Here is a 15,331-nt window from a genome sequence, read left to right as displayed (position 1 = left end):
GTGCTAAGTTCTGCATCATTTGCTCTACTAATCCATTGTTCTTTGCTGTTGTTTGTATTTTGTTTAGTTTTAGTGATCAATGATTTCCATAGTAAATATATTACTGTTCTACTCATTGTAGAATGCTCAGTTGTACTGTATACTAGTGTTTCATTAGTCATATTCTTTTGAACACTCTTGACTGTAATTGACAGATACTGGTTGATATTATATTAGTTGAGATTACCAATACTGATGATGTTTACTGAGAGAGATTATAAGCATGTGCTAAACATACTGTAATAATGCAGTATAGTATCAGTACAATGTATACTGTGGAATGCATCCATTTCTATATTTTGTGTACATATGACCTCACTGTGTAAAAATGGTGTTTGAGATGTGTCAAACATATTGATCACCATGCATACTGTAGGTATCAATCAGGTAATTGACGACTTTTTGAATGATCTGTATTGATCATGACCCCCCCCCCAATCCAACTCATAGCAGTGAGGCTAACATTATTCAGAGGTCACAAATAAATTATATTCTTGTATGTTTATGCATTAGAACCTATGTAGCATACCGGCAATATGCAGCAGTAGAGAGTTCCAGGAGTTCATCGCAATCGAGGGAGACACACACATCGAGTATGTGAAGAAGGCTCCAGAGATTGTGCCTAGGATTGATAAGGTACATATTAATAGCAGATGTTATATTTTTAATTTAATTTTTTTAGTCACCAAATGTTTATATCGCCATTTTCATTATGAATCATGCTGAAACACAAGATAACGTATTTAAAAGTAAAAATTTCTAAATATAAAAAAAAAAAATTTTAAAAATAACAACATGGGTCATCATTAAATAATGTTTACAAGAAAATGCCGTAGAAACTTTATGCATTGTGTACAATATCAGCATCAACTTTTTATTTATTGTTATTTATATGAAGTTTAACATTCTATATGTGGAAAATAAATGTACATTTTAAAGTTAAATTCTTGAAGAGAGAAAAAGAAAATATATTATGAACAGCTCGATAGCAATTAAAGTTTATGTGAAGTAACTGTACTAATGTACTGGTATGAAATGGTGTATCAAAGGTATAGGCCTACAGTACAAAGATTAAATGGATATTAAATATGAAGCAGACAGATTACAAATTGTAGTACAAAATATTTAGATTGCATGATGGTAAATATTCAGGTTAAAATTCACCATCAGTTGTACTGCAGTTATTAATAAACAAATTCATGTAATGATGATTACAGGTAGTACTTCAAACAAAACTTAAATCTTAAGAGGCAGGCTCCGGGGAAAAACATTCTTTGATATGTTGTACAACTTATATTTCCAAGCCACAAAAAGCATATTTAACGAAAAACTTGGGAACAGTTATAATGAGATACAGATATTTGAAGACATACTATGAAAACTGGGGGAAAAGGCATGTAACCACCACTTTTCCCTCCTTTCACCCAATTTTTAAATATTCAAATAACTGTATCTCATTAAACCACTCCCAAGTTTTTTGTCGAAAATGCTCTTCGTGTCTTAAACAATTTTTTCTACAACCTATCAAAAAATGTTTTCCTCTGGAATACCAATGGTGTCACTGAGTTTCCGGTGTCGCCAGCTTTCTAATCCATAAAATATGTGCCACGTTTTGGCAAAAAAAAAATGCAATATTGCACTGCTTTTGAAATGCTTGCCCTATGCTTAGAATTTAGGGCTTTATTCAAAACAATCAAACATACAATCATGCTAAAGGTGATCGGTCATATGTGGCAAAGACAAGCCAAACCAGTCACTCGTCGCAAATCCTGTTTTGGAGATAATGGCCAAAAAAAAGCTGGAATGTCAAAATTTTGGAAATCTATTTTATTGCACTAAACTAACCCTTATATATTCTATACATCATGCTATGCTGTTATTTTCCTCATTTTCAATGTTAAAACAACAATTTTTAACGATTTAATGATGGTTTCTGCCTAAGAAATGCCTAAAATCGTAAACTTTGAAGGCTGATTTCTCAAATATTGTTCTTTAAACAGCTGTATGTTTAAACTTGTGTAACTTCATAACAAAGTGTCGGATTTAAATGATTTTTTTTACCATTTTATAGCTCTCATTGTACAGTACTGTAAAACCCTGTATTGATAACTAAAAATTGATTTTTCCGACGAGTGACTGGTTTGGCTTGTCTTTGCCACATATAGTGATTGTAAATCAAACAATTGATGAAATATATTACGGTATTGTATACAACATATCGGTATTACAGTACAAACAAGTATATAGAGTGAAAGCAACACAATGTAGATGTCTAACTATCAAGTAGCTTAGTAATATTTATTGGAACAAGGAGGGTGCTTCAACACTGGTCAAGTCAGTAGAAAGTATATTACTGTACAATCCGCACAGGGACTGGCGTAGAGTCCTAACTACCATGTAGACTATACAAGGCAAGGCTCAGAAAACTTGATATGTTTGTCAATGATTGAAACAGCCATAAACAAGACAGATTGTCTTCTTTAATTATGGTTTGAAGAGAATCATAAATTACATTTGGCAAGCAACTGCTTATTTGTTTATAATACAGAATTACCTTTGAGTAGCCTTTACCATGAAACTTTAATATTTTTCATTTTATTTTATTTCAATACACATCCAAACAGCATCAATAACAGGATGGAATAAAATAAAATAAAGTTATAATCTTAAAATACATTTCAAAATAAAATTCAGAAAAAAAGCAAAAATCAAAAACCACCAGAAATAAACAAATAATGCAACACATACATGACATGAACAGAATCTTTTATGTTTTCAGCTATTTCACTTTTACAGCTACCGTATTTTTTAAATAAATGCCCGGGGCATTTATTTCTAGAAGAGTCATGAGGGGGAATTTATTTGGGGAAGGCATTTATTTTTTTGGGTGTAAAATTATTCCAAATGAGGCTCCAAAGAGTGCATTTATTCATTTGGAGGAGGGATGGGGTGTCATTCAAAGCAGAGTGTTTATTCAAATAAATGCAGTATTTCCAAAATTAAATATATATTGTACAAAAGTTTGATAAATATACTTGAGTGAATCTATGCAAATTTCAACTCTGAACTACTGTACTTTTTAAAAATATGTATAGTAGCTTACTGTACCTATGTTTTGTTGTATTGGCACAAGTACTCATCTTCCACTCTAAAACGCAATTCAAAGTCCAATTGAAACGAATAAACAATTAACCCAACTGGGATAGTGTGTTTTGAAATTAGCATAAGCTGTATGTTGGTTTTTACAGCTGTTGCAAAACTTAACGCCAGAATGTTTTGATTGGATTTCCGCTGTAAATCTGAAACAACAAAATGGCATCCGTATGTAAATACTGGTGTTGAGTTCATTACAAAAAGATATAATTAACGTATAGCAGTAGTTTGATATCATTCAATGAAACAGATTTATGGATAATTTGCTCATTGTCTCTTAAAAATATTTTGAGATTAAAAAATAAACAGAGAAGTTTTAATTGATTAAAATTTTTAATAGGAGTACCTTTTTTTAGGGTATGCATTGGAAAGGGTGGATGTGGGTGATTGTGGATGTTGGGATTTTTATAATCACATAGTCATAAGCTACAATCGCTTTGAATTTTGTACGTATCATAATTTGTCCAGTGCGAACAGTCCAGTAAACTTTCCTCTCAGAAAATTTACCAAGATGAGCATTAGTTTCACCAAGTAAATTGTGCCCAGTAAAACTGACAAGGTTAGTTGTACTGAGTCAAAAAGTCAAATGCAAATACTGTACGTGCCTTGGTTAAATTTTCTGAGTCCGTTAAGCGTTACTCAATAGATGATTTTACTGATTAATATGTCCTCTATAGCTGATTTTCACGGCTCATTCAAAAAATCCAAGTGTGGACAGCGGTACATTTTACCATTGGAATGTTACTCACTGTTTCAGTAAAAATTTCCATTTTTTAAGTCCAGTGCGAATGCCACTTCAGATTATTGTATGAACATTAAACAATCAATATCATACATTTACAATCATACAGTACTAAAACAAAAATAAAGAAATATTTGGTATATAATTTAAAACTAGAAAATAAGGATTTGAAGTCTCATTTCTTTATTTTCAAGTGATAAAAACATAACTAATATACATGTCTTGCATTATACCCTTACAATTCTTCAGTTAAAACAAGTTTTATATATTCCTATAACTATAGTATTTTTATTTACCTCGAATTTCCAAAGGATTCATATTTTAATGAGCTTGAAAAGGTAAGATTTGCAGGTGTTGTTAATTTTACTATCATGGTATTTTAACAATTTATTCATCTTTGGGGCCCCATCTGTTCATAGTATTTTGACCCTCCAAACCTTTTTTAACCTTTGAATAATTTTACGCAAGTCATTGCGATTATGATAAAACAGTAATATCAATTTACCATTTGATGTTGATTGAAGAGAGTATAGTTTAAATCAAATTCATTTTGTATTTTTAATACTTTTTATTATTTGTTCATTGCATGGTATACTTTTGTTTTATTCGAATCATGTTTCAAAATTATGGGATTCCATGCTGGTATTACCATTCAGTATTTTGGTTTTTATTTTATCATATCCCTGCTGGCTAAATTCACACAAAACTCATCTCCTCATCATTTGCTTCCATTTCTTTTCAATTTTATCAAAATGACATATACATGTTGAAATATAATTTTATATGGAGATCTGTTGGGAAAATATATAATTGTAATGCCTATATTGAAAGATTAAAAGCCTTTAAGCTATTTAATCTTCAATATTAGTGTTATTGATGTTATCGTTATTTTTGTTGTTGATGTACTCAGATCCGTAATAAATGTTAAAGTAATCTACTATAGTGTAAGTAGACAATTCACATAAAAATGAACTACACACCAAATATTTAATGTAATACTAGCAAATTTTATTACTACATTATCATTATTATCTATTATTTATTTTGCATATAAATTTATACTCTCATTGCTGAAGGATAAAAAATCTTAACAAATATAATTAAAAAGAACATACACAATATAAGTCATATATTACTATTATTATTTTTAATAATTTTAATGTATTTTAAAGGATTCTTACATAGATGAATTAGAGAAGGTAAGAACGAGGTGTATTTTTTGTATGAATTTCTTTTAATGTTTTGCATATTTTTTAGATTTGTTTAACTTGTACTGTACATGTCAAGGCCCGGTACATTCTAAATGGACCTTTTATCATTGGTTTAGTGGATTTTATTAGCACAGATGTATTGTATGAGAATGTTTTAAATGTTCAACTTTGTCCTATAGAAACCATTTATAAAAATTCAATCAAACCATTGAATTTTTATTTAAAGGGACCAAAAGTTAATAAATTATGGATCATTACAGTTCATTATTTTGCTGAATTATAGAATTTTTGCTACAAAACAAATTCAATTTGTAAGATTTGACATTGCTGTATATTAATATCAAGGTTCGGGTTGATAATTCTAGTAGTTTATGTACCATAAACTATTCTCACCTTAAGGTGTGTATTATAGATACTCACCTACTATTTTGAAATATCAAGCACTGTCATCGTTCTTTGTGGTTTTAATGACAGAGAATAGCTTTAGTATATATTTCAAAGAATCGGTTATGGTTTTTTAACATATTGAGATTTTAGATCAGTCTATACAGTATCTGGTAGTTAATTTTACAGTATGAAAGTTCATCAATCTTCTGCTGCAATTTAAAACATTTAGCACTTCTCTTTTCCTTTCTGTTCTTAATTGCCTTCAGTCTTCTTCTAAAATTGTATCACAATACAATATTACATTGCTAATCAGTGGCGGATCCAGGAATTTAAAATAGACAGGGCCCAGGAAGGGACTTTCACAGATAGAGAATCTAGACCACCTTAGCCCCACGATGGTTGGGTACTGAAGTAAAGAATATTTTTGATTATTATGGCACCTCTAGATGGCCAGAAATGGCCCTCTCTGACTTAAATTTGAATATAATTCTCTTCTTTCTCAAATTTTTTAGGGTGGGGGTAGGAGACTGAATTCTCTCCCCCCCCCCCTTTTTGAATCTGCCACTGCTTATGAAATTTTTCCGTTCCTATATTTTTTAGCTTAAAAGTACAGTGAATTTTTTGCACTTTTTAGCAGGTTTTTAGTGGTTAATTGTGAAGTAGTTTATAGTACTTTATGCGGTTGTAGTTAGTATAGCGGTTGTATGGGTACTGAGAGTATTATGCATCATAGCCATGTCACCATTGTTGAGTATCTATGCATCTGCTATGACCACCTTGAATACAGATTTGATTAAAAATTAAAATAACTTACCAGATTAAGTCTTTACAATAGTCTGACTCAGGTGTATTCAGATTGAAGTGCTGTGCAAATATTGTACATATGTTCAAGGTCTAAATAAAAATACACAATGGTACAGTGTGGTAGGAAATTAACCAATATTTTAAGGATTATTAAAAAAAAATTTACATCTAGTTAGTAGTTGATGATGAAAAATGGCCACAATATATGCATATTTTTTGATATATTTTTTATATTGTTTGAGTCATGAAATACTCACACATGGGGGTTTGAAACATATTTAATAACCTTTAAAATTAAAATATGAGTTACAACAAGGTAATTCAACAGAAGGACGCACATCTCCGCTCTCGAACATAGCGTGTGCGTACAGTCCTTTGATCTTCGACAATCCGATACTAGTTGCGAGTACAGCCGTCAATTATTAGTCTATGCGTGCCATACGATTTATGGTGTTACTATTTTATTAATTTTGGGTACTTCGCAGTGTCTGTTACATCTGATTTCTTTTGACCGCGAGCTTGTTAAATGCTCCTATAAACTGAAATTTGATTTGTGAAAATTGACCAAGAAAATGAAAAGTTATAGCAATTGAAAATTTACGAATTTTATAAAATTTCATGTTCTTATGTAACATTAAACTGTCATTTTGACAATGTTTGTAATCACCGCACGACGCGCGATTATCATGGCAACTAACACACACATGGGTATTTCGTCGCGTATGTTAAGGGTTTATGGTCTGGTTGCTTTTTTTTTTTTGTGACGTTCAGCGTGTAGGGACGCACGTGCACCTAGAATGTCGATGCCAGAGTTATAACCTTTGATTTCCCAAGTAGTGCGTCCTTCTGTTAAATTGCCTTGGTTACAAGTATAATGAACATGTTGATAATAATGGTTATTTAATCATTATAATACAAAATGTATTAAAATGTTTCATCTTTTTATTTAATGGGTTTGGAAGTAAAATTATATTTTATTTTATATTTTAGAAGTTCTGATATTCAGTGATTTTTTGATAATATATATAGGAATAATAATGTGCAATATTATAGACAACGACACTGATGATAAAAAAATTTAAATTCAGTATATTTTTTTTTATCAAAACTGAAAGTGTACATCAAAATTCATTTGATTCTGCTTTAAATTTCCTTTCAGTTAATAGTTTAATTGATTGAGTGTGAAAACATTTTAGTTTCAATCTAAAACAAAAGAAATCAAACCTTTATAATTGAATTTGGTTCAGCTACTGATCATGTTCACGTTAAATATTAGGTGTACCCTTATTTATTATTAAGTTTTATTATTAATGGTCCATACAAATATATGAAGCAGTGTTGAAGATAGGGAATGTATGAGTTGGGTTTTACTATAACAAATATACCTTATTTTCTGAAAGAGAATAAGTTAATTTTTTTTTTACAATGTATTCTGGATTTAATTTTAATTATCTTGTAACAAAGGAACAGGCACTCACTTCATGCAAATTTCTTTTTATTTGTCTGAAAGAAATGTCAAGACTATAACATTTTATTTCACAAAAACATGTGATATGCCTAAATATGGTCATGATGATATCACATCATGACCATATATAGGCACATCATATCTATATATGAGCATACAACAATGTGAACTAGGCTTTAGTCTTTATTCATACAGTATATGAGGAAGAGAAAACCAGAAGCATTTTAGTCTGAGCCTGTTAGCCCCAAAGCAAGAGGTGTTGGTGTGGCCATAGAGAAAGTTGCTCCATATTTGAAATTTTTTAGCCATCGAAGAGGCATGTATGTTTCCTTGTACAGTACTGTAGTACTAGTGCTCAGTGTTGGAGGCCAAAAATACAGCAAACACCATGAAATGGATTTAAGTATGATTCTTATTTTTTAACCTGAGTGGTTGTTTATAAGCAGAGTTAAACAAAACAATACAAAATATATTTTGAAAATTTTAATACACCAGATATGCTTGCTCCATCGTCCAGTCGAATCTGATCGAGTTTGATTTTACTGTGCTCAAAATATGGATGGGCCAACAGAGATTTTACAGCTCAATCAAGTCAAGTGCTCGGTGTGCTACCTCAAGTGCCATCAAGTACAATTACTGGTAGTGAGCATCTATTCTGACTAATACCAAAATACTTGGCCTCCAAATTCATTCAGTGGGGCTTAACAAGTGAAAAACCTTGTTTGAAGGCAGCCAAAGATCTCACTAATGCTCAATCATAAAAATTTCATGTTACTGTACATACTTTCTGTTAATTAAGACCTGTAATATGCAGTAAAGTGTGCCCACCAGTCCTGTAGGCACATTATTACAATAGTATAATATTATAAAAGCTCTGAGGGGTTTTGCCTATAGAATTCTATTGTTTGTATATCTTAAAATGGATTACAACCTCTAGCAGACTGATTCATGAATAAATGCAAAAAATGCTGATAAAATTACGGTATAAATAGATAATTAAATAGATAATTATTGAAATAATAATTACTATAATAAACTATAGTGGATGCCTCCAAGTGAGCTGCCATTTTACGAGTACCTGATAGAGTTTACTTCGAACCTTTAAATCTACCATTTTTATTTAGATGCCATCTACCCAATATGCTGTAAAAGTCTTAGCTGTCCTTAATTTTACCTGTGTCTTTAATATATTGTAAATTTTTATTCTCAGTGTCTATTTTATTGTAATGTGCATTTGAACATATTTTTAATGGAATTTGCAGATTATAGATTAATAAATTATTATTATTATTATTATTAATCTAGTGCCATTATTTGGAATACTTACATGTGAATCATAGGCTAACATAATATTTGTATTTTAATCGCAGTAATAAATGAGGGTACAGGACAGAAAAGGAGGTGAAGATATAGCGAAAACACCTTGACCTTACATGCTGGAGTGCCCATGTCTCCTTTGTTGCGTTTGGGCATGTTTTGCAATTATACTCTTAGGTGGAGACATAGAAAGGAATGTGATAGGTGTTTATTCAAAGTGGGGCATTTATTCGAGTGAATATGGTAACTGTTTTATCCTCCGTAAAAGTGTGAAAGCTGTGTGATCTGTTTGAGAAAAAAAAACACTCAAAAAATTTGATGTCTGTTGAAATAATTCTTTTTCAAATGAATAAAAATATAATTTTATTTCTCACCAGTTTTTTATGCGAGGGATGTCGGGCATTATGGGAACCCTGAAATCCAAGCTGCCAAGTTCAACAGCCTTGCCAGCCAATCCAGCTCTAGCTGGTGTAGATCAAGGCGATACCAGCCAACATAGCGACAGTGCACCAGAAACGTCAACGTCAACGTCTCCGTTTGCTGAGGTCGAAAACAGTGGGCCACAGAGATCCTATGACTTTAGAGCTAGAGATACTAGTGTAAATACTACTTTACCTTTATGATAGCAAATTCTATTTGCAAAATTTTTAATTGATTCATTGATTGAGATTTTGACAGTGATTGACAGTAAATCCAAGGTGTACCTGTACTAATGGTTTAGTATATTTATGAAATAATGAGTATTAATTATTAGACAGATGGTGATTTGCCACCCCAAAACCAGCATTAGTAACCAAAAAATGAAAATTAACATTTTAATATATTCTTAATCTCGGCATTATTAACTTTAAAATGATGGGTAATTTCCTGAAATTGACTTACTATTGCCAAAGTTATGAGTGAGAGTAGTACAACTCCTCTGTACTGTTAAAGTACTGTATACAATACTGTCACATTCTTAGGTTAATTACTCAGTTTAACAATGACTGGTTTTTGAATGGCAAACCTAATATATTTTAATTTTTAGATTTGGTCGCTGGAATTGGTCGCTGTCTGAACTGCTTGACCGTCAGTTCAATTTGAACTGTAATTTCTTCTGATTTTCTGATTCTAAATGTTTGTATATGGCTGCATATTGTAATTGTGGATATCTTCTGTATTTAATCGTTGGGCATTTATTAGTCTTGGAGTTTTATCGAGTAAACTGTTTTGGATTGTATTTTTCTAACCGGCGTAGCCCTTACCTAATTGCAATAATGGAGAACTATTCAATTGAATGCCCTCGCGATAACGTGCATGTTGACTTGACGCATGGAATGCCCAATACAAAAGATGACAATACCAGGTACATACCTTGCCTTCGTGAGTATGATATACGTTGTTATCAACCATGTTGTATAAGGAACAAGCGTTATAAACGTAAACGTAAGCGAGGTGGGAGGAAATTAAGAAATAAAATCGAAGTGCGAATAAACACAGGTAACTGTTGGAATAATTTTAAACGTAATTCTAGTAGATGCTGGTCTATTGACGAACGGAAACTTAAGAATAACAATCTAATTAATATCAGATTGGAACCGACTGTGTATATACAACTGTAATACAAATTTGTACATGATGTAAATATAAATATCAAATATAGTGGAATTAATCCTTCGACTGTCGAATTGTGATTTTCTTTCTTTTCTTTTATCTGTTGAGATACTTTATTCCTTTATTTATAATGATGGTAATATTGTAGTAGTAATGGTGGTATGATGGTAAGAGTGATAATTATGGTGATTATTGTTGTTATTATTATTGTTATTATTATCGTTGTTATTATTATTATCATTGTTATTATTATTATTATTATTATATATACATTTATATAATTTTGCTGATGATATTTTTAATCTCTTGCTTATCTTGTTTGTTTCATCTTTTTGATGTTTGTAAGCTCAACGTTTTCAGCTGCCGGGCTGCTTGTTGTGCAATTTTATACCATAATAAATAAAAAAAAAAATAAATAAAAAAATAATATCCTACTAAATTATAATTAATTATAGGTTGAAAAGAATGTTGATGTTCTTCTGAAGAGCTTTCTTGAAAGTAAAGCAAGAGAAGCCTCCATTGATCGAGCAACTACTCGAGAGGCTATTCGACAAAAATCAAAGCCAAAAGAAGCAAAAATACAAGATGTGGAGGATGATAAGAATGAACTTAACTATACTGAGATCCCATTGGCTGATATGGCCATGTGTCTGACTTGCGAGATTCTGCATGATTATGGTAATTGGATTGTGAAAGAAACCACCCAGCAGATTGTAGCGGTGGCCTTTGGAAAACTTCTAAATAAGTAAGTTTTTTTTACAATTTTCTCTTTGTTTTTTATTTATACAATTATCCTCAGTTGTCTAGTTGAGTTTTTAAAAACAGTTTTAAATAAACATTTACCATTTAGAGGGTAGAAAATATTGTTGGTCTATTCCCCTGGTTCTCAATATAGGCAACCCAGATTTTATTCCCCATTTGTCTTAGTCTCCTGGAAACCTCCTCCTTACTATGGCTTGGCTCTCTGTATCGGTTGACCTATGTCAGAAATTACAGTTCTTTCGAACACCTTTTTTGAACAACTGATCACCTCCTCCCTTCCATCTTATAGCATGAAATTAAGTTATTTCATTTAAAAATTAAACAAATTTTGATTTTAGATTGCTTGAGGACTCTGTGGATGAGCTTCTAAAGGAAGATATGTGTGCTCGTTACCTCAGGCTCATTAGAAAGTCATTATGGCCAAATGGGCAACTACTTTCCCAACAGAATCCACCCAAAACCGATGAAGAGAAGGAGACAGCTAGAAGAAATGCCTTCCATAGAGTTAAAGACTTCATACCAGGTAGGGTAAAATATGTCAAAAGGCGGTGTCTCATCTTTATTCTCAGTGTCTTGGACTTTCTTATAACCTGATACGATCCCACTTCCTAAACACATACATGTAATTTCATTCTGTGTAAAAGTAGCTGCTGTTGTAATGAAAAAGAAAGCTATATTTTCTTCTGCAATATAATGTTTTTTATGAATAAAGTTTGACCTTTCGAAAGAACAGAAAAGCTTAGGTTAAGATGCCTGTCTTCTAATCTCAGGGTCCTGGGTTCATTTCCTGTCACAGCAGGACTTTTTCTCATGACTAAAAACAACTCCACTCAGTAAGAGTCTTGGTTTATAAAGCATTGTTCCATTCTGTAAGTGGCGAGTGTACTTGCTGATGGATGTGAAGGAATAAAACCAGTCCGTTGATGATGAAATTCTCTCTGAAAGTAAAGCAAGTTTAAAAAAACATTTTTAAACATTAAGTTTCTTCATCTTAGTTATTGCTGAGAATTGTTTTCCCTTTGAATATGTTTACTGTTAATAAAGTGAGCCAATTACTTTTATAATCATTCTATTCTACTATGTGGTCTCATTCATATATTTGTTGACAATCTGTTTATGATCTATATACCTGTAGGTATTGTCAACCAGGTAGTTGGTGAAGAAGAACTAGAGAATTGCCTTCTGTCAGTCCATGCATCGCTGCAAGATCCAAAACTTAATAGGTAAGGCAATCATAGAATACGTACATAGAATACCCTGACTACATCATTCTCATGATGGCTGTCAGAGTATTCTCCTCTTACTAATTATAATAATTATAAATATAATAGTGTACTTCAGTAAAAAATATTACTATGATATCTATTTGATATCTTTTATTCTTGTAGGCATCTGGTGTTTACTCTCATTGATATTTTACTGGATGCATTCATACCAGGAATTGAAGACCCTAACATTCGGGAAAAGTTTATTCAAGAAGCTGCATTATGATGAGAATTCCACAGTATTATTACTAATGAGCAGGGCCCTCGTGAAGCGATGCACTCATTACCAAGAATGCAAGATCCTGACATCGGTAAAAAGTTGATTCAAGAAGCTGCATTATGATGAGATTACCAAATTTTTACTAATGAGCAGTGCCCTCGTGAAGTGATGTACTCGTTACCAGGAATCCAAAATCCTAACATTGGTAGAAAGTTGATTCTAGAAGCTGCATTATGATGAGATTACCAAATTTTTACTAATGAGCAGTGCCCTTGTGAAGTGATGTACTCCTTACCAGGAATCCAAAATCCTAACATTGGTAGAAAGTTGATTCTAGAAGCTGCATTATGATGAGAATAGCACAGTACTACTGAACAATGCCGTCATGACTTTGACTTTATACCAAAGATCCTATAATTACAAGATATCACTCACTGCAATTTTATGTATAACAAATAGAAGCTTCGATGTTCAGTAATAAGAAGCATAAAAGTAATTGTTTTTGAGAGAAGGCATCCATGTTACCACGGTTGTTGCATAATTTGGAAAGCACACTACACTGCATTGTTACAGAATTTGCATGCAGAAATCGCAGAGAAAGCTTTCTTATTATTATATAGTCTTTGCTTTCTACCTAATTCATTCCAGGAATTCATGTTAACATACATAAAATGTGAAATCAAGAAGTTGCATGCAATATAAATGAGAAAACCAGAACACTGATGAACAGCTACTTGTGAATAAACTGACATTCCACCAGATGCATTGCACCAGGAATCCATGATCCTAACAACCATGGAAAGTTTACTCAAGAATAAGGTGTAGTGAAGTGCTCAAATGTGCCCTAGCCCATAATGAGAATGCCACTGAATGGATGAACAGCGCCCTCAATATGCCTGTACTGTGTTAACATTTTAAGTGAACCTCTTGTTCAAGCAATTTGTTATCCTGATTCAAAGCTAAAATTGAAGAATTTGGTGAATACTTGTGTATTGTTTAAACATCAATTTTATTTATTTAATTGATGTTTTAGATGGGGTGTAGCATCTGTTCTGAGTCTGCAAACAAGTTAGCTATAACAAATATATCAAAGACATTTTGGTGGATGAGAATTTCACAAATAAGTCTATTATAAGGCCTAAAATGTTGTAGGCTTATATCATAGATCATTATTTTAACTGTTTACATAATAATTTAGGTGGCAATTTGTTATATTATTCCATATTATAAACATTCTAATATTCTCATTTTATTTTTGTTTTAAGAAATTAATATTATTTTTTAATGATGTTTTTATAAAGAAACTTATTTAGTGAGATTTATTTAAGCTAATCAGTGCAATACTTTGGTTAAAAAAGCCACACATGTTTAAGATACCATTTTTTAAAACCAAAAACCCAAAGATGCTAAATCATTCTTTTTACTGATGTAGAACTGAATAAATATGCATAAGCAAAAAATGAAATGAAATAATGGTGTATTATTTTCTATAAATCTTTTTAATGAAATCATCAAAATATATTATTTTGTTATGTTTTGTTCATTTCTATACCATGTAAAATTGCTGAAGAATTTCAATAATATAATGGCAATTTATATGACCAATCCGTTTTATTCCAAAGTGCTAAAATAGTTGGTTAAGTTTTGATTTTGTATGCAACGTAGAGAAAATCAATCCAAAGGAATTGACTACCAGATATTTGTGTTTTTGAACAAAATTCTGTTTTCTTTATAAATGAATTTGTTTCTGAAATTTATTTAATAAAATGATTTATTTAATGAATATAGATTTTCAATATGTATATAGTATTATATAGTGTAATGATGATGCAATATAATTAAATTGTGTTCTTCATGAATATTAGAATGTTGGTCATAGGTCAGTGACCTACTGAGGATGGTGTTAGTGGTTGCTATAGTGATTCTATCAAGCATTTCTGTGCACCATGTCATTTGTGTTGATAAGGCATGTTGTATAATTTCTTAAGTGTTTGCCAACCAATGCTTAATTGGCCAGAAAGAATAACCAGGCTGTTATTCCCAAGTATTAAGTATTAATATAACAACATTTCACTGGCCAATTCCAACTGGTAAGAGGTGTGATAGTGTCTAATACTTCCCTGTACTTGCCAAGTTTATGTGTACACAAGGAAAAAGGTACTACAGTACCTAAAATCGACTACTGCACTCCTGCCTACGTGAACCGATGTTGCCCTCACAGATCAAAATGGCAAATTTAGACAGTCGGTTTGCTGGTTGATGTATATTATATTTATTTGTATATGTATGTGTGTATATATATATACATATATATATACATTATAACATATATACATACTTTTATAAATACATATATATACTTATATATGT

At 31.5% G+C, this 15,331-nt stretch overlaps 1 protein-coding gene across 3 annotated transcripts in view; it reads left to right on the top strand.

The window, feature by feature from the left end:
- LOC117104196 (sorting nexin-19-like) overlaps nt 1-15,274 on the top strand; it is a 24,814-nt gene extending 9,540 nt beyond the window's left edge. The window contains exons 4-11 of one of the 3 annotated variants that reach the window (XM_033244900.1): nt 553-675; nt 4,246-4,272; nt 5,107-5,133; nt 9,499-9,720; nt 11,170-11,459; nt 11,815-11,999; nt 12,612-12,699; nt 12,865-15,274. In XM_033244900.1, the coding sequence (XP_033100791.1) occupies nt 553-675; nt 4,246-4,272; nt 5,107-5,133; nt 9,499-9,720; nt 11,170-11,459; nt 11,815-11,999; nt 12,612-12,699; nt 12,865-12,967 (1,065 nt within the window). In that variant the 3' untranslated portion in view covers nt 12,968-15,274. The remainder of the gene's footprint in view (nt 1-552; nt 676-4,245; nt 4,273-5,106; nt 5,134-9,498; nt 9,721-11,169; nt 11,460-11,814; nt 12,000-12,611; nt 12,700-12,864) is intronic. The other 2 variants (XM_033244901.1, XM_033244902.1) reach the window with 2 other exon arrangements.
- The last annotated feature ends 57 nt before the right edge of the window (nt 15,275-15,331 follow it).

This window comes from Anneissia japonica, unplaced genomic scaffold (genome assembly GCF_011630105.1).
Source record: "Anneissia japonica isolate Jap-2015-1 unplaced genomic scaffold, ASM1163010v1 scaffold288288_len553704_cov182, whole genome shotgun sequence".
NCBI classification, from domain to species: Eukaryota; Metazoa; Echinodermata; class Crinoidea; order Comatulida; family Comatulidae; genus Anneissia; species Anneissia japonica.
This window is presented reverse-complemented; position numbering and strand designations above follow the sequence as displayed.